The following is a 24,822-nucleotide window of genomic DNA, read 5'->3' as shown; positions in this document are numbered from 1 at the left end:
AATTTTATTAACATTTAAATATTGATTACATGTTTAAAATGCTCAGATTTTGGATATTTGGGGTTAAATAAAATTTGCTATTAAAATTAATTTCAACTGTTGCTTTTTACTCTTTTAAAGAAAATAACAGATTTTATTTCATAGAGCAGTTTTAGGTTTACAGAAAAAATGAACAGAAAGTACAGAGAGCTACCATGTACTCCTGTTACCACCACAGTTTCTTTTTCCATTATTATTATTTTACTTTTAATTTTATTAAAGTATAATTGATATACAAAACACTGCACACACTTAATGTATATACATCTTGATTAAACTTTTTACTCTTTTTAATGTGGCTACCAGAAAATTTAAGATAGCATATATAACTCGTATATGTCCTACTCTAAAGCATGTCTATTTTCCTTCCCATTACTCGTTCTATCTTCTGCGTACTTAAAAATTAAAAACTGGCGTACTTAATACCAGTTCCTTTTAAAACTAATTAATAGTATTTTTGTTATTCTTTTCCTTTGTTTTGTTTGAAGGAATACAAATATTAATTGTACTTAAAAGTGAATATTGCTATTTAAGTAGAAAAAAGGTGAGACGCCCGAACAGGGACTTGAACCCTGGACCCTCAGATTAAAAGTCTGATGCTCTACCGACTGAGCTATCCGGGCTCTGCAGGTTCTAGTGCTCTGATATCCTTAAGAGCAATAGACTTGTAAAATTCCACGCTTGCAAAACCCACGGGAAATTGTATGCAAGTGCTCAGAGGATTCCGGAGCAGACCCTAAGGAAGCTGGAGCGGCGGGCAACTGCTGATCGCGCTTCTTACCGGCCTCCCTCGAGTAGTTTCCGCCGTTTGGTTAGCGAGGGCTGGAGCCGCGGCGGCTGGGGTAGCGCGGTGCCGGGACTGGCCGCGCGGGGCCGCTGCCGGCTGCGGGCTTTCCTCGCGGGGAGGTTTCCCCGGGGTGTGAATGACCTAAATCTTAGGCACTCGGGCACCCCCGCTCCCGCCCACCGGCCCGAAGGTCGAGGGCGGGCCCGAATGCCACATGGGACCTTCAGAATCTGTGCGCCGGGAGTCCACTTCGGTACCCTGACGAGCTCCATTCCAGGGAGAGATTGAGATCTGGCGTGCCAAAGACAGGGGTCACCGAGGGCCGGGCGTGGGGCGGCGCTGCGGAGTGCGGGCTGACCGGGGAGCTGCCTCTGACCCGCGTGCAGTGTGCAGGAATGCGCGTGCGGCTCACCTGCGTGTGGCTGCGGTCACGTGTGCTCTACGGCGGAGTGTGTCTCACTCCGGTACCGTGATTCACGTGGATGATTCACAACTAGGAATGTGGGTGCTTCGTTCCCGGTTGCGGCTGAGAGATGAGGAAAAGGTCTTGGGGAGGGGGAACGTGGGAGAGGCCGGGCGGACAGGAGCCCCCAGAGCATCTGGAGGGCCCCTGACCAGGAGGAGGCAATGTCCCAATCAGACAGGCGTCACCTCCTCGCTGCCTCTTTCCGGGCATCTGGTCCCTCCCTTCCCAATGAGGCTGGGGCTCCTGATATCCATCTGGGTGAGCCCTATCCTGCCAGCCAGAGAGACCGGCTGCGCCAGAGGCCAGCAAACAGCTATTAGCAGACAGGTGTGGGCGGGGAGAGGGAGCCGGCATCGAGCAGAGGCCCCGGCAGAGGCCGGGAGCTTCAGGACAGAGAAAACATCTCAGAGGGAGTTGGGCCTTTCTCCCAAGGCCTTTCCCCTCGCCCCCCAGACCTCCCGCCAGCGGCTCAGCACCATAGCAGTCCCGTCCTGCTCCGCCTGCCGCTCGCTCGCCTCCAGGCCGGCTGCTGCTGGGGCTCACCTTGCCGGGGGCATCCCTCCTTCCCGCCCGTCATGGCCGTGTACCGCGTGTGTGTGACCACTGGTGCCTACCTGGGGGCAGGCACCCTGGACAGCATCTCCGTCACTCTGGTGGGCACGTGCGGTGAGAGCCCCAAGCAGCCGCTGGATCACATGGGCAGGGACTTTACCCCCGGATCGGTGAGTACAGAGGGGAGAGGGAGGAGCACCCCCGGGGGGGCAGGGCCAGCAGGGGACCCTGAAGGAGGGGACCGTCCCTTCGGGGCTCATCACATCCTGCAGAACTCTGGCTGCTGGCTCTGAGCTCCTCCCCATCCCTGTTCTGTCTGGTTCCTGTCTTTCCCCGGGAGAATAAACCCAGACAGGAGTGTGAAGGAGTCCTGGGCAGGGGCGTCAGCATTCCAGCTTCTCCTCTCGTAACTGAGGGTGGGCTTTGGGCGAGTCTCTTGAACTCCCGGAGTCTGGGTTTCTTCTCTGGAGGGCATCCACCTTCTCCGCCAAGCCCCAGGATTGCTGGGGGGTGCGTCTTAGGGGGAAGCTGGCCACCAAGGGGGCCAGTGAAGAGCAGAAGCTGCCCTGCCTGTGGCAGCGGTGGTGGCTTCTGCCCGGGGAAGGACTGCTTTTTTCTAATCCACACAAAGCCGTCACATGGGTTAGCGGCAGCTCAGGTTCCGATGCCAGGACAGGTGCGGGGGTAGACGCACCTTGCAAGGTGCAAGGACAGCTCTGGCAGGTCCTCGCCTCTCACCTGCCCCCTCTCTTGGCCCCCTCAGGTGCAGAAGTACAAAGTGCGCTGCCCCGCAGAGCTGGGGGAGCTCCTGCTGCTGCGTCTGCACAAGGAGCGCTATGCCTTTTTCCGCAAGGACTCCTGGTACTGCAGCCACGTCCGCGTCACCGCCCCCGACGGCACCCTCGTCCCCTTCCCCTGCTACCAGTGGATCGAGGGCTTCTGCACCCTGGAGCTGCGACCAGGCACAGGTGGGCCGGAGGCGGGGCTGGCCTTGGGCTGCAGAGCGCAGCTTTTGGGATTAGGGGTGGGGTCTCCCGGAGCCCAGGGTGTAGGGCACAGGGTTGGGGTTATGTAACCAGTTCAGGGCTCCCAAGTGGATGCTTTCTGAGAAAAAGTGAGCCTCTACAGCCCTGCAATGCAGGGGCTTCTCGGACAGGATCTGCCTCTCTGGAGACAATCAGAGGCTAGACCCACACTGTGTGCACTCACACCACCAGACACAGGCACAGACACAGACACAGACACAGACAGACACAGACACAGACACAGACACAGACACAGACACAGACACAGACACAGACACAGACAGACACAGACACAGACACAGACACAGACACACACACACACAGATGGCGATTCCTCTGGAACCCCAAAGGAGCTAACCCTCAAGCTGAGCAGTTGGATTTCAATGGGAGGAGAAGTTCCGAGCGCTGAGCTGCCAAGGCCCTGTCCACCACTAGTGGCTTCTCCAGAGTGGCTGACGTCCCCGTGGGTGGCTGTTAGGATTTCTTCTTGAATTTGGGTGGCCTTTCAAGAATGCTGGGCTCTAACTCCGCCAGCCTCTGACCCCCCACATCTCCTGAGCCGTCTGACCTAGAAAAGCACCACTAGGGCTAGTCCAAAGTGTGAGTGAGTCTTAGGGATGAGAGATGCTGTTCTAGGTCAAGGTCAAATAAGTGAACTTGACCCCTCAGCCTGTAGTGAATTCTTCATAGACGTCACTTCAAACCCCATTATCATCATAGCGATCTACCCATCACGTTACAAAACATATGTGCTCGTCTCATTTATCCAACGCATGCCAGATGCTGGGAATAAAAACGAATATAAGGTGCTTTCTGCCCAGAAAGAGTTTATCGTCTGGGGAAGGAAACAAACATGCAATCAATAAGGAAGGTTGTTAGGATTTGGGGGTGAGGTTTCCTGAATCCCCTGTGCTGGTGACACACAAAGAACATGGGGTGTCCACATTACAGAGGGGCTGGGTGTAAGGGTTAGACAAGCTTTGATGGAGAAGTTGTTGTTTAGAAAGGACTGAAACGATGAGTAATTTTCATTCCCCACAGCGAGAACTATTTGTCACGACTCCCTTCCCCTCCTCCTGGACCACAGGAAACGGGAACTCCAGGCCCGACAAGAATGCTACCGGTGAGGGAGCCCGAACTCCACTTCTTCCCCGTCTTCATTCTGACTGCAGGCTTAATCACACAGTCACTCATTCTGACCTCAGCCCCAGCCTTGGGGCCCAACTCCAATCAGGCCCATTATTTAAACCTGGTATTGACCTGGAGTCCAGCCCCAGAAGGCCAGGGCCAATCATCGTCCCAATACCATCAGGGAATCCGCACTCAGCCCTCAATGGGACTGTGGTATTGACAAATCTCAGCCTATCCTCACCCTCACCCCCAAACTGGCCATGATCTTAACCTCAACAGAAACCTGACCCTAACCCAGCCTGGACATTCGTGTCATCCTCAGATGCTGCCCTGATCTGAAGCCCAGGGCCTTGGGGAGAAAATCCCAATTCTTTGTCACTCACCCAGGAAGTGGGAGTTCCGGGGAGTTTTCATTCTAAGACATGTCTTTAAAAGCTAAAGTTTCTGTGTTCGCCAAGTGTGACTCGCTGTCTCTGACCTCTTTCCCCCGGAAGCTGGAAGGTCTTTGCGCCTGGCTTCCCAGGCATGGTGGACGTCAGCAGCTTTGAGCAGATGGAGTCAGACAAGAAGTTTACCTTGACCAGGACAACAACCCGTGCAAACCAGGACGACGGGTGAGGCAGGCCCCAGGCTTGGGAAGAAGGTGGAGGGGGGTGAAGTGAAGGGTCTGTTGAGAGGATGGCCCCAGACAGCCTGGAAAGGGAAGTTGTGAGCTACAATAAGGGAGATTTAATTCAAGTGCCAGGAGCAGCGGAGGCAGGGGTGGCCCCGGGGCATGGCAGAGAGGAGGAGGTGGCTTCTGGCCTGATGGGAGAGGGCAGGGAAGGAGCCCAGTGTGAGGGGAGGCCTGGGATGTCTGGGGAAAGAGAGAGAGGAGGAATAGAGAAGTGGGCTGTAGGCCTTACTGACGGTTCTCTGTTCTCCTTCCCCACCTTCTCCTGTCCCCCAGAAGTGGGAATCGGTACCTGCCTGGCTTCCCCATGAAGATTGACATCCCATCCCTGCTGCACATGGAGCCCAATATCAGATACTCGGCCACCAAGACGGCCTCGCTGCTCTTCAATGCCCTCCCTGCGTGAGGCACCTGCCCTCCTGCTCCCTCTTCCGTCCGCCTCTGCCCCTGGATGCACAGCCACATCTCAGCCTCACTGTCCCTTCTCCCTGCCCGGCTCCCTCTCCTTGTCCTCTGCCTCCCCTCTCCCTGTCTCCCTGGCTCATAGCCTGCTTCCAGCCCACCTGCCGCTCCAGAGCCACTCCCTGCCCACCCCCCAGCCTCTGCCTCCTCTGGACACAGAGGGTCGCTGTGCCCCTCCAGCCACGTCACTTACAGCGCCCGCTGCGGCCTCGCACTGCTCAGCTGCTAGTTAACTCTGTTCCCTAATGACACTGAGCTCCCCAGGCCAAGATTGTACCCTAACACTACCAGCTTCTACGGAGACATTATTTTGTGCTGGGTGGTACTTCCTTACATTTTCTCCCAAGCCCATAAGGTAGGGATGAATAGTATTGCCATTTTATAAAGGAGGAAACCATGTAGAGGCTAAATGAAAATCAAGCTCACACAGCTAGAAAGCACTGGTTCTGGGAGCTGGAACTGACGTGGTCTGACCACTTTCTTAAAGCTGAAGAGCCAGACCTCTCTTTCTACTCAGCAAGGTCCCAGCAGTGCCTGGAGCCATGCTGTGCACAGTTAATTGAATTCGTTAAAAGAATGGGTGACTAAGGAGCCAGGGGGAGCCCTTAGGGATACAGAGAACAGAGGAGTCTAAGGAGAGAGAGCGGAGCCTGAGGGACAGAGAGAGAAGAGGCTGGGGCCATAAAAGGGGCAACCAGGGCAGGGAGAGGGGAGGCAGAGGACAAGGCAGAGGACAAGTGGGTGGGTTCTGGGCAAACCTGGGCAGGTTTGGCAGGAGAGAGAGGCTCAGCGAGCCATGTGTTCAGCGGCTGCTTTAAGAGGCCCAGCCGAGGCCACAATAAGCGCCTTGAGTCCAGGCCTCGGAGCCAGAAGGATGCTTCTGGAGAGGGAATGGCGGGGGGTGGGAAGGTCTGAGGTGGATGGGGGCGGGCAGGCCGCCCAGGCGTCTCGGGCTTCAGGGCTCAGGACAAGGGCCACTAAGAGGCCCTGGCAGGGCACCTCTGCCGGGGACCAGAGGAGCGTTCGGGAAGGTAGCGGCACCTGAGTTGCTCCCCGAATGGATATGTGGGTCTAGGCAGGGGATGTCCCAGGAGAACACCAGGGCAGCTGGCGTGGGAAGAGGCTTGAGGGAAGAGGGAGCCGGCAGTTGGCGGCTAGCTGCTGGTGGAGAGGAGGGTCAGTAGCCAGGTCTTTGGTGTGGGTCCCTGCAGGGAGCTGTGGGAACGGCCTGTGGCAGCCCCTGGGAAGAGGCAGGCCTTTCTCTCTCCTTTACACTCCTCCCACCCACCTCCTGGGCCTGGCTGGGCAGGCCCTGAGCAAGCACATGTTGAAGGAGGAGTGAGTGGCGTTTGAGCACACAGGAAGTTGTCCCGGGCTTGTCAGGTCATTATTGCCCCCGCCCCCTGCTGCCTCAATGACCCGCACCGGCGTGCTCATAGAGCCGGCCTTATTGGCCATTTGCCACAAACCCGCCTGATCTGTGCTGTAGTCCCTTCTCTGGCCCTGGCCTGGGGAGGGAGTGAGTATTGTGACCAGGCTATGCCAGGGCGCACAGAGCCCAGTCACAGCCCCAAGAGCGCCCAGCGCAACGGGCGGTGGTACGAGTGAGTACATTGCCTTTACGAGGCAGTGAAGGGGGTGCTGAGCGTTCTGGGAAAGACACAGTGGGGGACAGTCGGGTATGCTTCGTAAAGGATGTTGCTTCTAAAATGCACACAGAAGGACACGTAGGTTTGGTACGAGGTGGAGATGTAGGAGATGGCTTTCTAGGAGAGGCGTCTATACAAATAAAAGGGTAAAATGCAAATCGGTCAGGTCGCCTCACAGTGAGGACCGAACAGCAGGCTGTATGAGGTGACCAGACCGGCAGGGGGTGGTTAATGAGGGACAACCCAACACCGAACAGCAGGCTGTGAGGGATGACCAGGTGGCGTGGGGGGCGGGGTGGGCAGTGAGGGGCAACCAGGCCGGCAGAGGGGACAGTTGGGGGCAACCAGGCTGGCAGAAGCGGGCAGTGAGGAGCGATCAGGTAGGCAGGCAGGTGAGCAGTTAGGATCCAGTGGTCCCAGATTGTGAGAGGGATCCCGGATTGGAGAGGGTACAGGCTGGGCTGAGAGGACGCACCAGGCCTCTAGTAGTTTAATGAAAGCCCTGGGCAGGGGAGAAAGCAGACTTCATTCCAAGCACTTACCACCCCCCCCCCCCCCCATTATGAAATAACATATGCTCATTGTAAGAAATCTAACAGAGACCTCCACAAAGTGGAAAGAGCACGCCCCTCAGGTTTCCATGCCTACCTTTTTTTTTTTATTTATTTTTTTTTTAATATATTTTATTGATTTTGTACAGAGAGGAAGGGAGAGAGATAGAGAGTTAGAAACATCAATGAGAGAGAGTCATCGATCAGCTGCCTCTTGCACACCCCCTACAGGGGACATGCCCACAACCAAGGTACATGCCCTTGACCGGAATCGAACCCGGGACCCTTCAGTCCCCAAGCCGACGCTCTATCCATTGAGCCAAACCGGTCTTGGCTTTTTTTTTTTTTTTTTTTTTTTAAATATATATATTTTATTGATTTTTGTACAGAGAGAAAGGGAGAGAGATAGAGAGTTAGACACATCATTGAGAGAGAGTCATTGATCAGCTGCCTCTTGCACACCCCCTACTGGGGATATGCCCACAACCAAGGTACATGCCCTTGACCGGAATCGAACCCGGGACCTTTCAGTCCCCAAGCCGACGCTCTATCCATTGAGCCAAACTGGTCCTGGCTCCATGCCTACCTTTATCAGTCCAGCGTGCAAAATACATTTTTAGTTGTGTTTGGAGTGCTGGCTTTCTCTAGTGCACCTTTCTCTCCACCTGGGAGGAGAAAGAACTGGGTGGGCTGATAGAAACCGGCTGGTGGGGAGTTCCTGGCCTGCCTTCGCATTGGGGCTTGTCCTGCAGGAAGAGGTGCCCGTGAATGTCTGCGAGGAGATGGGAGCTTGCAGGAAGCAGCCAAAACACCAGTGACAGGGACTCCCCTGCACCACGTGGCCACGAGGGGCCACCTTTGCACACACACGTGGAGTCACCCCTACAAAGCCTCAGCTGGCCATTAGACTTTTCTTCCCTGAGGACTGCTAGGCGCCTCTGTTCTGGACATTGATCTTGTCCGTTCCCTCCAGACCTCTCGGCTGGGACACAGGGTCCCCGGCTGTCCCAGGAACCACCCTCCCCATCTTCCCACCCCCCAGGTCCTTGGGCATGAAGCTCCGCGGGCTGCTGGACCGGAAGGGCTCCTGGAAGAGGCTGGATGACATCCGGCACATCTTCTTGTGCCACAAGACCTTCACTTCAGGTGCGCAGGGCGAGCGGGTCCGTGCTCAGGCCGCGGGCCCCTCCGGAGAGCCCTCCGGGGAGCACCTCCAGCGCTCCCAGAGGGATGGGGCTCCAGGGGGAGGAGCTCGTGGTCCCACAGGTGGCGATCTCAGGTTCCCCTCCGGACCCCACGCTTCTCCACTCCTCTGCCAGGGGACAAGAACGTGGGCGTGAGGACGGAGAGACACGTTGCTTGGCCTGGGAGAGGGTCAAGGGTCACTCAGGGAGTCCGGATCCCGATCGGCAGCCCTCGCCTCTCTTCCTCTACCCCCACCAACAAGAGTTCTGGGCTTTGGGGCCGGACGTAGGTGCAAAGCCCTATTATGCCCACCCCACTGAGCAATTCACTCTATCTCTCTGACTCTCAGTGCCCGGTGTTAAATGAAGATGTAATTATACCTGTTTCATAGGGTTGCTGTCACGAAACCCTAAACCTTCGTGATGAGCAAAGGCCTGGGCAAGAGCAGGCTCTGGGGGAGCCGTTTCCAGACCAACCAGTTCCTCCCCGTCCTGCCCCCTAGAGTACGTCACAGAGCACTGGTGTGAGGACTCCTTCTTCGGGTACCAGTTCCTGAATGGCGTCAACCCCGTCATGATCCACTGCATCCCCAGCTTGCCCAGCAAGCTGCCCGTCACCAACGACATGGTGGCCCCGCTGCTGGGGCCGGGCACCTGCCTGCAGACAGAGCTAGAGGTGGGTGAGTTGCCCCCGTGGACAAAGGTGGGTGACGGGTGAGGGTGAGACGGCCAGGAACCAGCAGGGAGCACTGGGAGCTCTGAGGGTGTGGGGGCGGATGCCCGGGCTCTCCGGAGCAGCCTAGTCCTCGGGCATCCCCCAGAAGGCTGAGGTGTTGGCTGATTTTGCTTTTCTTGGATGCACGGAGGTCATCTCTCTGCATTAAAGTCGGAAGGACCAGGTATGGGGAGAAGGGAGAGGACGCGGGCTTGTCCAGGCTGGGAAGCCAGGTGAAAGGTTGCAAAAGGAGGGACTCTGCTGGACCTCACTCCGGACATTCTGGGGCGGGGGTGGGGGGTACCCAGCATTGATCCCTGAGGCCAGAGGTGAGGCGGGAGTGGGCAGAGGACAGGGAGAAAGGGGGCGCGCGGGCGGGAAGTGTATTCCGAGGCTCTGTGTCCCTTCCTCAGAGGGGGAACATCTTCCTCGCCGACTACTGGATCCTGGCGGAGGCCCCGGTCCACTGCCTCAACGGCCGCCAGCAGTACGCGGCCGCCCCGCTCTGCCTGCTGTGGCTCAACCCGCAGGGGGCGCTCATGCCCTTGGCCATCCAGGTGAGCCGGGGGCGGGGCTTTGGGGGGTGGGGCCTCACGGGGCACACTAGGAGGCTTGAGTCTCACCCTCCCCATCCCCCCCACCCCCGCCCCCGTTGTTATTCCTGGACGCAGCTCAGCCAAACCCCCGGGCCGGAGAGCCCCATCTTTCTCCCCACGGACTCCGACTGGGACTGGCTGCTGGCCAAGACGTGGGTGCGCAACTCCGAGTTCCTGGTGCACGAGAACAACACGCACTTCTTGTGCACGCACCTGCTGTGCGAGGCCTTCGCCATGGCCACGCTGCGCCAGCTGCCGCTCTGCCACCCCGTCTACAAGGTCGGTGCGACCTCCCTCACCCCCAACCCCAAGCCGGGCCGGAGGGGTGGGGCCAGGCGCCTTCTCCCCTCGGCTCCCGTGACCTCCTTCCCTTCGCAGCTCCTGCTTCCCCACACCCGGTACACGCTGCAGGTGAACACCATCGCCCGCGCCACGCTGCTCAACCCGGAGGGCCTGGTGGACAAGGTGCGCCGCCGCCCCTGCCCGCCGCCTGCTCTGAGGCCCCGCCCCGGAAGACTCTTTGCCCCGCCCACAAGCTCGTTGGCCGTCCAATCTCATTTCACGGTTCCTGCCAGTCCCCGCCCACAAGACCCGCCCCTCCCCGCCAGCCTCCTGCTTGCCCCGCCCACACACCGGGTCTCCGCCCACTCATCCCACCCGCGGCCCCACCCCTTCAGACCAAGTTCCAAATGCTCTGGTAAGGTGACCAGATGGTCCCGCTTTGGGCGGGACAGTCCTGATTTCTAACAAATTTTCCCGCTTCCCGCGGCGTTTTAAAAAAGTCCCAATTTTTGGAAAGAATCTTTCCAATCTTTCAAAAAATCGGGACTTTTTAAAAAAGGCTTTCAAGTGGGTAGGGTACCCCCCCTTCCCCGTCGAAGCACAGCCCCTTGCTCGCCTCCCTGCCTCTGTAGCAGCAGTTCATTCTTTTAGTTACTAAATACCTAAGGATGACCTCCTATGCACATAGTAGGGCCGCAACCTGAGCAGCCAATGTCGGGCCCCTAATGGAGGCTTTGATCCGTGGTCTTGGTCCGTTTGATTAACTGAGAAATCCCCTCTGCTGCGGCACTCGTCACATCTGGTGCCCCGGCCCTGGGAGTGGGGGATGGGTGGGGGTAAGGGGAGGGCCCGGGAGCTGAGCTGAGCTGTGATGTGTCCTCAGGTCACCTCCATCGGAAGGCAAGGCCTCCTCTACCTCATGAGCACCGGCCTGGCCCACTTCACCTACACCAACTTCTGCTTCCCGGACAGCCTGCGGGCCCGCGGGGTTTTGGCTATCCCCAACTACCACTACCGGGATGATGGCCTGAAGATCTGGGCCGCCATTGAGAGGTGTGGGCCTGGGACTCTGGACCCAGTCTGGCCTCCGGCGGGCCTCCTGGTCCAGGGGCGGTATGAGTCTCCTTCTGGGTCCTGCTTCTGCCACTTATTGTGTAACCTTCTCTGCGCCTCCTCCTCATCTGTTCAGTGGGGCTAATAGGATGCACTTCAACAGCTGATCAGTAAATAGGAACTGGTTAATGGGGGGGGGGGGGAAGGAGGAGGGAGAGGGGGGAGCATTGGCTGGGGCTCTTGGTGCTGGGACTCCAGGTGTTACTGGCCCAAGCATGGGGCACTCCAAGGGTGAGAGGGGGTTGGGGTCCCCTATGGAATGGCTGACAGCTTTGCCCTGGGGAGAGGCTGGCTGTGTGTGCACACCGTGGAGGAAGGGAAGGACAGGGCATCCAGAGAAGGTGAAACAGCCAGGCGTAGGCTGGGGCCTCTAGGCGGCAGGCCCTCCTGTCTCTTGGATGCTGAGTGGGGAGAGGTTGCAGTGTGAGCCTGGCTCTCCTCTGTGTACCCTCCTCAGCCCTCAGTGCAGGAAGGAGGCCCAGAGCGCCCATGACTCAGGAGCGGAGGGTGAGGCGTGAGGGAAGCCTGGGCACCCAGTTCCAGCTGCATCTGGTGGGGGTCTCTCCACCGAACCCCATGGGCTCTCAGTGGACTCTGAGCAGCACTGCAGCTCGGTTTTCTGGTCAGGCCTGAGCCCAAGGTCACGGCCATGGCGTGGGCATCTTTTCCCTGCAGCTTTGTCTCAGAAATTGTGTGCTACTACTACCCCAGCGATGCGTCTGTGCAGCAGGATTCCGAACTGCAGGCCTGGGTCGGCGAGATTTTTGCTTGGGGGTTCCTGAACCGGGAAAGCTCAGGTACTGTGTTCCCTCTCCATCCCCCACCCACAGGCTCCAATGACCCAATGCTCCCCCCCCCACCCCCCATTAACCAGTTCCTATTTACTGATCAACTGCTGAAGTGCATCCTGTTAGCCCCACTGAACAGATGAGGAGGAGGCACAGAGAAGGTGACACAATAAGTGGCAGAAGCAGGACCCAGAGCCAGCTCCTCCGGTGTGCCAAGCCCCTGCTTTCAACTACTACCCTGTGCCCATCTGGTCCCTTCTAGACCTTTCCATGGGCCTGAGCCCACCCGCTCACTTCTCCTTGCTGAGCTGTATGGATGTGTCACATCATGTAGGAGGAGTCACTTTTGGCTTCAAACACACAGGATTCTGGGAGCCTCTCTCATACTCTCTCATGACTGTGCCGGCCCCTCCACCATCAGCCTCTCTCACTTCGTTTGGCTTCAAAGAGTGAGTTGGTCCTGCCGCTGCCCAATTCCCCTTATTTACTCCAGTTACATAACCCTAATGCCTCCCTCTCCTCTGACACCGCCCGAGAGGCCTCTGAGGCCCACCAACCCTCTGTAGGCCTCTGCTTAACCTCAGTCCAACTTAGCACGCCCTCCCGTCCTCAGTCTCCCTTGAGCTCCTGGGAGAACAGGTCCTTTTGAACCTCCCGCTTCTCCCCCGGCCCCCGCTGCTGGCATACCCTGGATCTGTCTCCTCTCTCTGCCCCGCCCTCACTGACTGACCTTGTCTCCTGTCCCTCCTGTGGCTGATTCCAGGCTTGGGCATCCTCCATTCCGCATCTCCTGAAGGACTTTCCTTCTCACTCTTGAGACCCAAACATGAAATGAGGTCATTCCAAAGGATTTCTGGCCTCTCCGGGTGGTACACCCCATTGCTACTCTTCAAAGCCCGTTTCCTTGGTGCCGCTGTATTATGGTCTGTACGGCGGGCACTGGAAAATGTAGAGGAGACTGCTACCTCTGGGTGTGGTAAGAGAAAAGCAAAGCTCTGAGTGGCACAGGGCCCCCGGCCCTCGCCTGCGTGGGGAAGACTCTCACTGCACAGGACATCTCTCAGCTGACTGAGAACTTCCAGTGGCCGCCCAGAGAACTTCCTGTGTGTGTGTGTGTGTGTAGACCCAGGGAGGAGGAATGGTCTCACACACCCACCAATAGAATGAGCAGCGCTTGTAGCTTCAAAAGAAAAAAAAAAAAAGAAAAGAAAAGAAAAAAGAGGGGAAAAAACCCTCCTGAAGATATGTTTTTATTTATTTTTTAAAAATACATTTTATTGATTTTGTACAGAGAGGAAGGGAGAGAGATAGAGAGTTAGAAACATCGATGAGAGAGAGTCATCGATCAGCTGCCTCTTGCACACCCCCTACCGGGGATGTGCCCGCAACCAATCAATGTACATGCCCCTGACCGGAATCGAACCTGGGACCTTTCAGTCCGCAGACCGACGCTCTACCACTGAGCCACACCGGTTTCGGCTCCCCTCCTTTTTAATAAAATCACAGGGCATCGGACAAAGACTACTGAAAACGCCAGAAGCAGTTTTGCACAGTGTCTCACCTTCTGAATTTATCACGTTGCTTCCTCATGCTGTCATTCAGCTTGTTCCTCTGGCCCCTGTAAACTAAGGGTTAACTATTTTTTGGCCAGAATATTTCTCAGGTGATGCTGTGGTCTCCTCGTTGCTTCATCTTGGGAGGCACATAATGTCAGGTTGTCTCACATAAGTGCTGCCCAGGGTGATTTCTGAGTAAAGGCGGTGACAGCCAGATTGCCTTTGGATCTTTTAAAGGGCGACTTCGCCCCGAGCTTTGCTGTCAACCCTGGGCGGTCCTGATTCGGATTGCTGCTCTTCTCAAAGGCAGTTTCTCTTTGGGATGAGCCAATTCCTCTTTAAGACCCAGAGGGGGATATCCTTACTGTTAGCTCAGCTCTCCTCTCTCGCTTCATTAAACTCTCTGAGTTAACACATCAGAACATTCTTCAGACTGACAGACAGCTCTCCCGACAAACTTACTCTAGATTCATATGCTTTAAGGTAAAAGGCGCATTCATTAACCTCAGCCAGTATGCCTTTTGTTCCATAGTTCAGGGGGGAGGGGGGGGGCGGAGATAAACAGTATGAGCCGAGAAAAATTCCCATAGATAACTGCTTCACTTAAAAAGAATTTTAAAAAATATATATTTTATTGATTTTTTTACAGAGAGGAAGGGAGAGAGATAGAGAGCTAGAAACATCAACCAGCTGCCTCCTGCACACCCCCAACTGGGGATGTGCTCGCAACCAATATACATGCCCCTGACTGGAATCGAACCTGGGACCTTTCAGTCCGCAGACCGACGCTCTACCACTGAGCCAAACCGGTTTCGGCTAAAAAGAAATGTTTTATTGATTTTTTTACAGAGAGGAAGAGAGAGAGAGAAAGAGAGAGTTAGAAACATTGATCAGCTGCCTCCTGTACACCCCCTACTGGGGATGTGCCCACAACCAAGGTACATGCCCTTGACTAGAATTGAACCTGGGACCTTTCAATCCTCTGGCCTACGCTCTATCCACTGAGCCAAACCGGTTTCGGCTACTTTTATTTTTATTTATTTTTAATTTTTTTCAATATATTTTATTGATTTTTCACAGAGAGGAAGAGAGAAGGATAAAGAGCTAGAAACATCGATGAGAGAGAATCATCGATCAGCTGCTTCTTGCACACCCTCTACTGGGGATGTGCCCACAACCAAGGCACATGCCCTTGACCGGAATCGAACCTGGGACCCTTCAGTCCGCAGGCTGACACTCTATTCATTGAGCCAAACTGGTTTCGGCTACTTTTATTTTTTTTTTATCTTCAGCCCTCAGGGTTAGACTTTCAACCACGAAGTGAACATTCAGAAAATGCCCACACATCCCCAGGCAGATCGCCAGGCCTTCTTCCCAACCTCTCTGTCTGCTCTGTTGCATGAGTCTCTCTCCAGTCATCGTGACTCCAAACCCAGGATCCATCTTTGACTCACGTTCCCCTCTGCCTTCCTCGTCACCTCAATCCAGTTGGGTAGCTAACCCTACTGTCGCCATCATTTCCCACCGTCCCCACCCTAGTCCCAGTCCTCGCATTGTTCCTGCATTGTGGCGGCTGCTTCTCAGCCAGTGCCACCTCTCCCAGCCTTCTCCTGCTTACCTGCCAAGCCTGTGGGGCGCCTCCCCGCTAATCCTCTGAAATGGTGCCCAGAATCCAGCTGGACTGGCACCCTGCTGCAGCCTCACCCCCAGTCACCCTTCACCTGGCTTACACCCCATTCCTTTCCACTCCGGCTTCTTACCCTCTCGTGTATTCACTTCATTCAACCAGTCATTACTGGGCTGCTGATATGCATTCATTATTATTCCAAATGCTGGGGTTCAGCCGTGAACATGACAGACAAAAGCCCCAGCCTTCATAGAGCTTAACATTCTTGTGGGGAGACACAGATAACAAAACATATGGTTACGAACGGTAAGGAGAATGAAACAGCATCTGAAATCACTAGTGTGTCGAGGTGGGGGGTTAAGTTTGGATCGGCGGTCCGGGAAGGCTTCCCTGAGGAGGTGATGTTTGCGTAGGGATGTGAGGAAGCGAGAGAGCTGGTTCTGGGGATCGCTGGGGGGAGAGTGTGTGTGTGGGCAGAGGTGGGAGGACAAGGCCCTGAGGTGGGAGCATGCTGGGAGTTTTGAGGAATCCAAGGAAGGCCTGCATGGCTGGAGTAAGTGAGAGGGAGAAAAGTTGGGGAGGAACTGAAGTCCGAGAACAAGCCAGAGCCAGGCCAGATAAGATGACGGGGAGGTAAGTGATGTGGGAAGCCGGTAGAGGGTTTTGGCCAGTAGTGACATCACTGAACCTAGGATTCTAAAGGGTCACTTACCCTAGCTGGCAGGGGTCATGGTAGAAGCTGGTAGATTCATCCAGGATGAGAGGATGGGTACTGGGTAGTGGTGGAGACAAGGCGATGAGACAAAATCGGCTTCTGGGAGTATCGCTGACATGTGTGGGGTGAGCTAACAAGAGTCAGTGTGCAGGACAAAGGGTATCCCAGTGGGATGACTGTGGGGAGGACAGGTTTGGGGGAGGGGGGGTGTAGGGCAGGGAGTCAAGCATCAGGTATACAGATGGGAAGTCTGAGTCTAGAGTCCAGGGGCCCGGGGAGCAGCCAGAGATGTGAACTTAGGGGCTGTCAGCCCCTGGGAGGTGGGTAAGCCAAGGCCGTGGATAAGACCAGTGACGAATGGAGAGAAGAGAGCCAAGGGCTGGAACGCCTCCTCGGTCTTCTTTCTATTCAGCTCACCCGCTCACTCAGGGAGGCTCTTCCCCAGTGATGTGGCCCCTGTGCCTTGCCTGCCTGCCCTGGCCCGTGAGCTTCCTTCTGCTTCCATCACTGTGAGCTTGTGAGCAGCACATTCTAAGCCCAGTAGCAGATGACCTGCCACTGGGAGCTTGCTTGGACAAATCTTAGTGAGCTGGGTAGACTTAAATCATGAAATGCTAGTACAGGCTGCAGGCAGAGCTGCCTTGGTGGTCTGCTTGAACCTGGCTGCTCCGCTGTGCGCTCTGCTGGCTGGGCATTTTCTGGTCCGACCCCAGGACCCAGCTCCTGTCCTGACCCCCTTCAGAGACCACAAAGCCATCCCTAACCTCATCCTAACCCTAATCCTACTCTGACAGTGGTGGCCAAATGTTCAGCCCTCACTTTCTTACTCTCCCCCTGCGCCGAGCCCCAGCCCTGAGCTGCCCCCAGGAGTCCAGTCCCCTCCACACCCTCTCCCCTCCCTCCTCTCCTCCCATACCCAGGCTTCCCATGCCGGCTGCGCACCCCACAAGAGCTGCAGAAGTTCCTCACAGCCATCATCTTCAACTGTTCCGCCCAGCACGCCGCTGTCAACAGTGGGCAGGTGAGGCTGCAGAGGGCAGGCCAGGGGCGATTTGGCCAGGAAAGGTTAGGCTCAGCAATGCACCCGAGGCCGGAGTTCCCGATGAGGGCATGAGTGGGATGAGCTTATTATCAGGGATGGGGTTGGAGTGGGGACTGGGTGGAGTGAAGGACGGGTGTTGGATGATGACTGGGGTGGAGCTGGGCCCAAGGCCGCGATGTTGACCTGAGTTGGCGTTGCTCAGGGAGCAGAACGCAAGGACTTCTGTCCTTGTTGGGATGCAGGCGAGTGGAGTTTCAGGTTGCTGCGTTAGGCATGCCAGCCCCAGGCCCATTTCTAGGGTTACCTCCTCTCTGAGTCCTCCCTGTTCCTTGGTGATTCACTCCACCCAGTCCTGGGACATTGGGTGGGGAGTAACAAGGGCTGAGGCAGGCTCCTGCCTCACTTCTGGAACTTTCTGTTCTATGCCACTCCCTCTCCACACAATCCCTCATTTCCCAAGTGCAAGACCTGGGATGGTAGGAGGCAGGATCAGGAATTACGACAAAGAAGCTGGACCTCTCCCTCTGGCCAGCTGACTCACTGGGGCGGGGGTCTCCACAGCATGACTTTGGGGCCTGGATGCCCAATGCGCCGTCATCCATGAGGCAGCCCCCACCGCAGACCAAGGGGACGACCACCCTGAAGAGTTACCTGGAGACCCTCCCGGAAGTGAACATCACCTGTAACAACCTCCTCCTCTTCTGGCTGGTCAGCCAAGAGCCCAAGGACCAGGTGTGTGTGGCAGGTGTTTTCCGGTGGTGGGGAGAGGTTTGCAGGGCCTGGGCAGTGGAGGGGATGGTAGACTGTTCCAGAGGGACTCGGGGAATGACTGCTGGCATTTATGTCCACTACTGAACGGCCTTGGGTTCTTTAGTTCCTTCAGGAAGTTATAGTTGATCCCAAGAGACATATAGTGAAGCAAACACCTATTAGTGGCTGGGATACAATATCCATCCAATTCACCAGTTTACCAGACCATCCATCCATCCATCCATCCAACCATCCATCCATCCATCCAACCACGTATTCTTCCATCCACCAGACATTCATCTATCAACCACTCATCCATTCATCAAACATTCAACACACATTTTTTGAATACCTCCCATGTGTCAACACAGTGTTGGGCATCAGGCATATCAAGATGAGTCAGGCCTTCCTGCCTCCAAGAATGCTACTGTCTAGCTCAAGATAAATGAACAAGGATACCACGGTGTTGTAGGAACTACTTAGGTATAATTCCTCCATTTGAACACGTACTTCTTGAGTGCCTGCAATGAGCCAGACACCGTTGGGCAGGTAGGAACCCAGTCCTTATGGGCTTGCTAGAGTTTAATGGGAGAGGTGAAGACAGGGCCCTGGGGAACCTGACTGAGGCTGGGTGAACCCGGGGAGGCTTCTTGGAGGAAGGGACATCTAAGCTGAAATCTGTGAGACAAGCAGGAATTTGGCAGACAAAGCAGGGGCAGGTCAATTTCTAGGCAGAGGGAAGGGTGAGACCAAGTGAAATGAAGGGAAGTGAAGGCAAGAGTTCCTTTGTGTGTCATGAGGATCCTAACAGGCACAGTGTAGGCTCAGTGTCCATTCAGAATACAATGGGGAGATACCGAAGGGACTTAGACTGGAGTGACGTGGCTGAGTTTGTGCTTTAGCAAGAGCGCTTCTGTGTCTGCGTAGACAGGTGGGAAGGGCTATTTTGGAGGCGGGAATGGCAGGGAGGAGGCTGTTGCTTAGGCCAGGTTTTATTATATATAGGGAGCAGCCCTTTAATAGCCAATTACCATCATCTTCATTTGCACGTTATCAGTCATGCCTCTGCCCTCCCGGCCCTGTTCACAAATCCTCTGACATTACAAGATTACCCTCATTTATCATGCTTTATCTCCTTAACAAGTATTATTTTTTAAAATGTATTTTATTGAGTTTTTACAGAGAGGAAGGGAGAGGGATAGAAAGCTAGAAACATCGATCAGCTGCCTCCTGCACACCCCCCAATGGGGATGTGCCCACAACCAAAGTACATGCCCTTAACCAGAATGGAACCCGGGACCTTTCAGTCCTCAGACCGACGCTCTATCCACTGAGCCAAACCGGTTTTGGTTTAACAAGTTTTAACGTAACCATCTTATGGCCTTGGAATGCCAGAAACTCCTCCCTGGATCCTGATCCTTTCTGGTCCCACCTCCCAAGGATTCCAAGATTTTCGTTTCTGTCATTATACAGAAAAAACTCTCTCTTGCTTTTTGTCTACTCACAGAATACTCTGTGATACTCTCAACCTCTCACTCAACACTCTGGCCACCAACTGCGTGGGATTGTTTCCACACCAAGCAATTCTCAGACACCAGCGACATGTCCTGTGATTTAGCTCCCTTCGGACACTCCCTGGACACAGTGTCAGATCCCTTCGGTCAAGGGCTCAGTCCCCCAAGACTGCCCTGCCCCCTCCAGGTGCCCACTGCCGGTCAAAAGTCCAGGTTGTCAGCTGTGTTTCTGACCAAACTACTATCCATCAGAGGTTTCTACAACCGCCTCCTCAGGCTCACTGATTTCCTGGAGCAGCTCCCAGAACTCAGGAAAAACAGTTTACTAGATTACTGGTTGATTATAAGAGGCTACAACTCAGGAACTACCAGCTGGAGGAAATGCCCAGGACCAGGCGGTGGGAGGGTGCAGGGCCTTCCTGCTCTCTGGGGTGCCACCCTCCCAGTGTCTCCATGCTCCCCCAGCCTGGAGGTTCTCCAAACCCGCCTTTTAGGGATTTGGATGAAGGCTTTATTACTCAGGAATAATTGATTAAATTATTAGCCACGGGAGACTAATTTAATCACCAGCGCCTCTCCCCTCCCCAGAGGTTGGACTCAAAGTTTCGCGTCTCTAATCGATTGGTTGATTCCCATGGTAGTCCATCCGTAAGGGCTTTCCAGAAGTCACCTCATTAACATAAACCGAGGTGGGGTTGAAAGGGGCTTATTTTGAATAACAAAAGATACCTTAGTACTCTATCATGAAGTTATAAGGGCTTTAGAAGCTCTGTGCCAAGAATGGGAGGAAGACCAAATATATGTGTGTGTTTTTTTTGTTTTTTTTTTTTTTAATGTTTCGTTTATTTTAGAGAGAGAGAGAGAGAGAGAGGGAGGGAGTGGGAGAGGAACACGAATCAGCTGCCTCCTGCAGACACCTTGGCAGGAATCTAACTGGTAACTTTTTGGTTCATGAGATGATACTCAACCAACTGAGCCACTCCAGCCAGGCAAAAATCATACTCTTCTAAGTCACAATATAGAGGGGTGAGGGATAAGTAGGTAAGAGGGTGAGGGCGAAGGATTCCTTGCCCATGAAACAATGGGGAGTTTAACCTGGACAATTCTAGCAGCTAACCCTTGAGGATCTATTATATCTTAGTCATTAAATTAGATACCGTATGCCCACCATTTAAAAAAATATTTTTTATTGATTTTTTTTACAGAGAGGAGGAGAGACGGACAGAGAGTTAGAAATATCAATGTGAGAGAAACATCGATCAGCTGCCTCCTGCACACCTCCTACTGGGAATGTGCCCAGAATCAAGGTACATGCCCTTGACCGGAATCGAACCTAGGACTTTTCAGTCTACAGGCTGACACTCTATCCACTGAGTCAAACTGGTTAGGACATCCACCATTTTAATATACAAAATAAATAAGTAGCTATATTTAAAATGCTTAATACAGTGCCTCGTATATAACTGTTCAGGAAATCGTAGTTTCATTTTATTTTTAAATATATATATTTTATTGATTTCAGAGAGGAAGGGAGAGGTCTAGAGAGCTAGAAACATCAATGATGAGAGAAAAATCATTGATTGGCTGCCTCCAGCACACTCCACACTGGGGATTGAGCCTGCAACCTGGTCATATGCCCTGACCAGAAATTGAACCGTGACCTCCTGGTTCATAGGTCAATGATCAATCATTGAGCCACACTGGCCAGACAGTAGTTCCATTTTATGAAGAGAAAATTGAGATGTAGAGACACTAAGCAATTTGTTCAAGGTCACACAGCTAGTAAAAGGGCTTTGAACCCAGTCTCCCATACTTCTGTGTTCTGCTTTTTAAACAGCTAAATTATAGTTTTAGAAATTAGATGTCAATTTAGTAAATAAAACATAGAATTGAATCTCTGAAAGGACCAATAAAAGCAAAAAAGCAGAAACAATTCTAATGAAGACAAGAAAGAAAGAATATAAATGTACAACATTAAGAATGGGAAAGGCATTCAGCTACAAATACAGAGAATACTGAAGAAATTAGAAAATTCTAATGATAGTTTTATGCAAATAATGTGGAAATCTAGATGAAGTAAATAATTTTCTAGGAAAACATAAACAAAACGTACCACCAGAAAACTATACATAAATGAAAAGATCTGAACCCCGTCCTTGCAAAGCAAGATTCTAATAAACCTTCAAAAAACAAGTAATTCCTAAATTATTCAAACTGCTTGAAGGTATAGAAAAAGTTGAAAGTTATAGAAAAAGTTGAAAGTTTCCAAAATTACTTTTCTGAGTTCCGTTTTACTGGGGACCCTGGCACCAGCACCTGCAAAGGCAGTGCTCCTGAGGAGAGAGGTGGGCGCTGGCCGGCGTAGCTCAGTCGGTTGGGCGTTGTCCCATGCACGGAAAGGTTTCAGGTTCAATTTCCCAGTTTTGCTCTCACACTGATGTTTTCCTCTCTCTCCCTCTCCCTTACTGTCTCTCTTAAAAAAAAAAAATAGTAAACTATTCTTAAAAAAAAAAAAAAAAGAAAAGAAAGGAAGAAAGAAGAAGAAGAAGACAGGTAGACATCACTGATCTACACTCCCCCCTATGTGATCTTGGCTATATAATTGGGCATCTCCAAACCTCAGTTTCTTCTTCTCCTTCCTCCTTCCTTCCTTCCTTCCTTCCTTCCTCCCTCCCTCCCTCCCTCCCTCCCTCCCTTCCTTCCTTCCTTCTTTCCTTCCTTCCTTCCTTCCTTCCTTCCTTCCTTCCTTCCTTCCTTCCTTCCTTCTCCTTTTCATTGAGTTTATTGTGGTGACACTGGTTAGTAAATTATACAGGTTTCAGGTGCTCAGTGCCACACACATCGCCTGTACACTGTACTGTGCTCACCACCCCAAGCCAAGCCTCCTTCCATCACCATGTACCCCCGTACCGTCCTCCGCTTCTCTATAAAATGATGATGATAAGAGGGCCTGTCTAACAGGATGATTGTGCCATTGCGATGGTCCATATAAAGTGCTTACAACATGTTAGCTGTAATTAAGAAAATGAAATTATAAACTTGTTCCACTTAGCTGCAACAATCTTAAAAATATATCATTAGCCAATGAAGGCCAATAATACACAATAGAACAACAATACACCATGACGGAGTCTAGTGTATTCTAGGGATGAAAGATTGGCTCAACCTTATGAAATCTGACAATATAATTTTTACATCAACGAAGAAACTTACCATATCATTATCTCAATATGGGCCAAAAAAGCATTTGCTAAGTGTGAGCAGCCATTTACTAATAAAAACTCAGGTAAATGAAACTCCCTGATGCAGTTTTGATTAAAAAAAAAAAAAATATATATATATATATATATATATATATATATATATATATATATATATATATATTTTAGAAAACAAAAACATCGTCCTTAATGTATAACAATAGAGGTCAGGGACAATAAAGCAGTGCTCACTGTTACCGCTGCAATTTAGCACTGTTCTGGAAGGTTTACCAGCGTGATAAAACAAGACAAAGAATGTTTAAAAATCAGTGCTATTGGCAAAGGTTATGCTGTCGAAGGTTGTATTGGACAAGAAGTGTGTTCTATTTAGGATGAGGAGCCCATGAACTATGATGGTGCGCTGGTTGGGTGTGTGGTCATGGAGAGAGGGGCAGCCCTGTACTGCCACAGGATGCCACTGACTGAAGTTTACTGTAGTATTTTTTTTTTAAATAAATTTTTATTGTTTTCTAAAAAAATATTTTTATTGATTTCAGAGGGGAAGGGAGAGGGAGAGAAAGATAGAAACATCAATGATGAGAGAGAATCACTGATAGGCTGCCTCCTGTAAACCCCCAATTGGGGACTGAGCCCGCAACCCAGGCATGTGCTCTTGACAGGACTCAAACCTGGGACCCTTCAATCCGCAGGCTGATGCTCTGTCCATTGAGCCACACGGGCCAGGGCCGCCATGCTTCTTGATTGCAGTTGGCCATGCTGCGTAGTGTGACAGTGTACGGTGATGGTGACTGTGCTGGCGAAAGCGCCATGATGCTGGGTGGTTGGGAAGATACCTCAGGCCTGGTTGTCTTCAGGGCCTGGATTTGGTTCAGTGGTGAGGTAACAGGTGTACACATAGGCACGTTTGCTGGACCGTGTGTGCTTGGCTTGCAGCTGAGTTGTGAGTGTGGTTGTGTTCTTTTAGTTCATAGGACATTGGCCCAGGCACCTCTAAAGGTTTTCTAGTCCAGTGGTTGGCAAACCCATTAGTCAACAGAGCCAAATATCAACAGTACAATCATTGACATGTCTTTTGGGAGCCAAACTTTTTAAACTTAAACTTCTCCTAACACCACTTCTTCAAAATAGACCCGCCCAGGCCGTGGTATTTTGTGGAAGAGCCACACTCAAGGGGCCAAAGAGCCGCAGTTTGTAGACCACTGTTCTAGTCCAGTCCATCCATTTTCAGACGCAGAAACAGAGTCAGGGGAATAGGCACAGAGTTACCAGCAGAGGGCGCACTGCCTCCAGGTTGGCTGCTCCCAGGTCCCCTTCAGGCTCCACACTCCCTGCGCCGTGAGCCTCAGTGTCCGCTGCTCTGCTTGGTGCCAGTGCCAGTGCCCGTGGTTGCGGGGAGTGGAGGTTGCGGGATGTGGTTTGAAGATCTTGAGTTTGCAAAAGCTGTGCCTAGTTCATGCCCTGGGAAGCCACCTTGCCTGCGTTGGTTGGCAAATGTGGGCCTTCATTATCCTCCATGCTGCCCTGAGCATCACCCTGACCCGCCCCTGGTTCTCTCCCAGCGGCCCCTGGGCACCTACCCGGATGAGCACTTCACCGAGGAGGCCCCGCGCCGGAGCATCGCCGCCTTCCAGAGCCGCCTGGCCCAGATCTCCCAGGACATCCGGGAGCGAAACAAAGGCCTGGCTCTGCCCTACGCCTACCTGGACCCTCCCCTCATTGAGAACAGCGTCTCCATCTAATCCCCTCGGCCTCCCGCCCTGGAAGAAAGGCCGGGCAGGAGGAGGGCCGGCTTCTCCTCGTCCCCCAGGCTCTTTCCTCCTCCCTGCTCGCCAGCAGCCTGAGACTGCTCCTCGCAGGTGGGGCTTTTTCCACCGAGATGGCTCTAGCATCATGGGAACCGGCTCCGAGCTGTCTCCTGGGTGAGAAGCTGCTGGTTAAAGTCAAATGCACAACAGACCCTCCAAGGATGGAACCCCGTCACCCCCTGCCCTCCTACGTCCCTCTCCTGTCAACATCTACCTCCTCCCACTGGGATCCCCAGTGTGGGATCGTCAGCTCTCCTTCCCAGCCTCCCGCCATCCCAGAACTTTCTCCGACCTGGCCTCTTTGTTTCCACTTTCCTCTAAATCTGGGACCAACCAACCCAACCCTTTCTCTGGAAGAGCATGGAGGCTGGGCGAGAAGGGATGTGTGCCTCAGGCCGGCCATAGGGACCCCTCGGACCCCAGCCTATCTCAGGGGAGGGTTCGAATTAGAGCCCAGCTCGCCGGGGCTCTGGCTGTGGTTCTCTCAGGGCCACGCTCCACAGCCTGGATGTGCACGGAGTCTCTCCCAGCTCTCATTTTCCCATTGCCCCCCCCCCCCCTCCTTTTGTTTGTCCTTGA

The 24,822-nt window shown here is 53.4% G+C and overlaps 1 protein-coding gene across 1 annotated transcript; it reads left to right on the top strand.

The window, feature by feature from the left end:
• The first annotated feature begins 666 nt into the window (after window positions 1–666).
• On the top strand, window positions 667–24,822 carry ALOXE3 (arachidonate epidermal lipoxygenase 3). The gene is made up of 15 exons (XM_084864255.1): window positions 667–2,014; window positions 2,608–2,812; window positions 3,911–3,992; window positions 4,495–4,614; window positions 4,950–5,075; window positions 8,378–8,481; window positions 9,023–9,195; window positions 9,648–9,791; window positions 9,906–10,109; window positions 10,209–10,295; window positions 10,996–11,165; window positions 11,901–12,022; window positions 16,832–16,932; window positions 17,515–17,685; window positions 23,998–24,822. Exons 1-15 carry the CDS (start codon window positions 1,868–1,870, stop codon window positions 24,175–24,177), a joined length of 2,136 nt encoding a protein of 711 aa, XP_084720381.1. The 5' UTR covers window positions 667–1,867; the 3' UTR covers window positions 24,178–24,822.

This window comes from Pipistrellus hanaki (assembly GCF_964339955.1).
Source record: "Pipistrellus hanaki genome assembly, chromosome: 16".
Lineage (NCBI taxonomy): Eukaryota > Metazoa > Chordata > Mammalia > Chiroptera > Vespertilionidae > Pipistrellus > Pipistrellus hanaki.
Note: the sequence above shows the minus strand (reverse complement) of the source record. Positions and strands in the feature narration are given on the sequence as shown.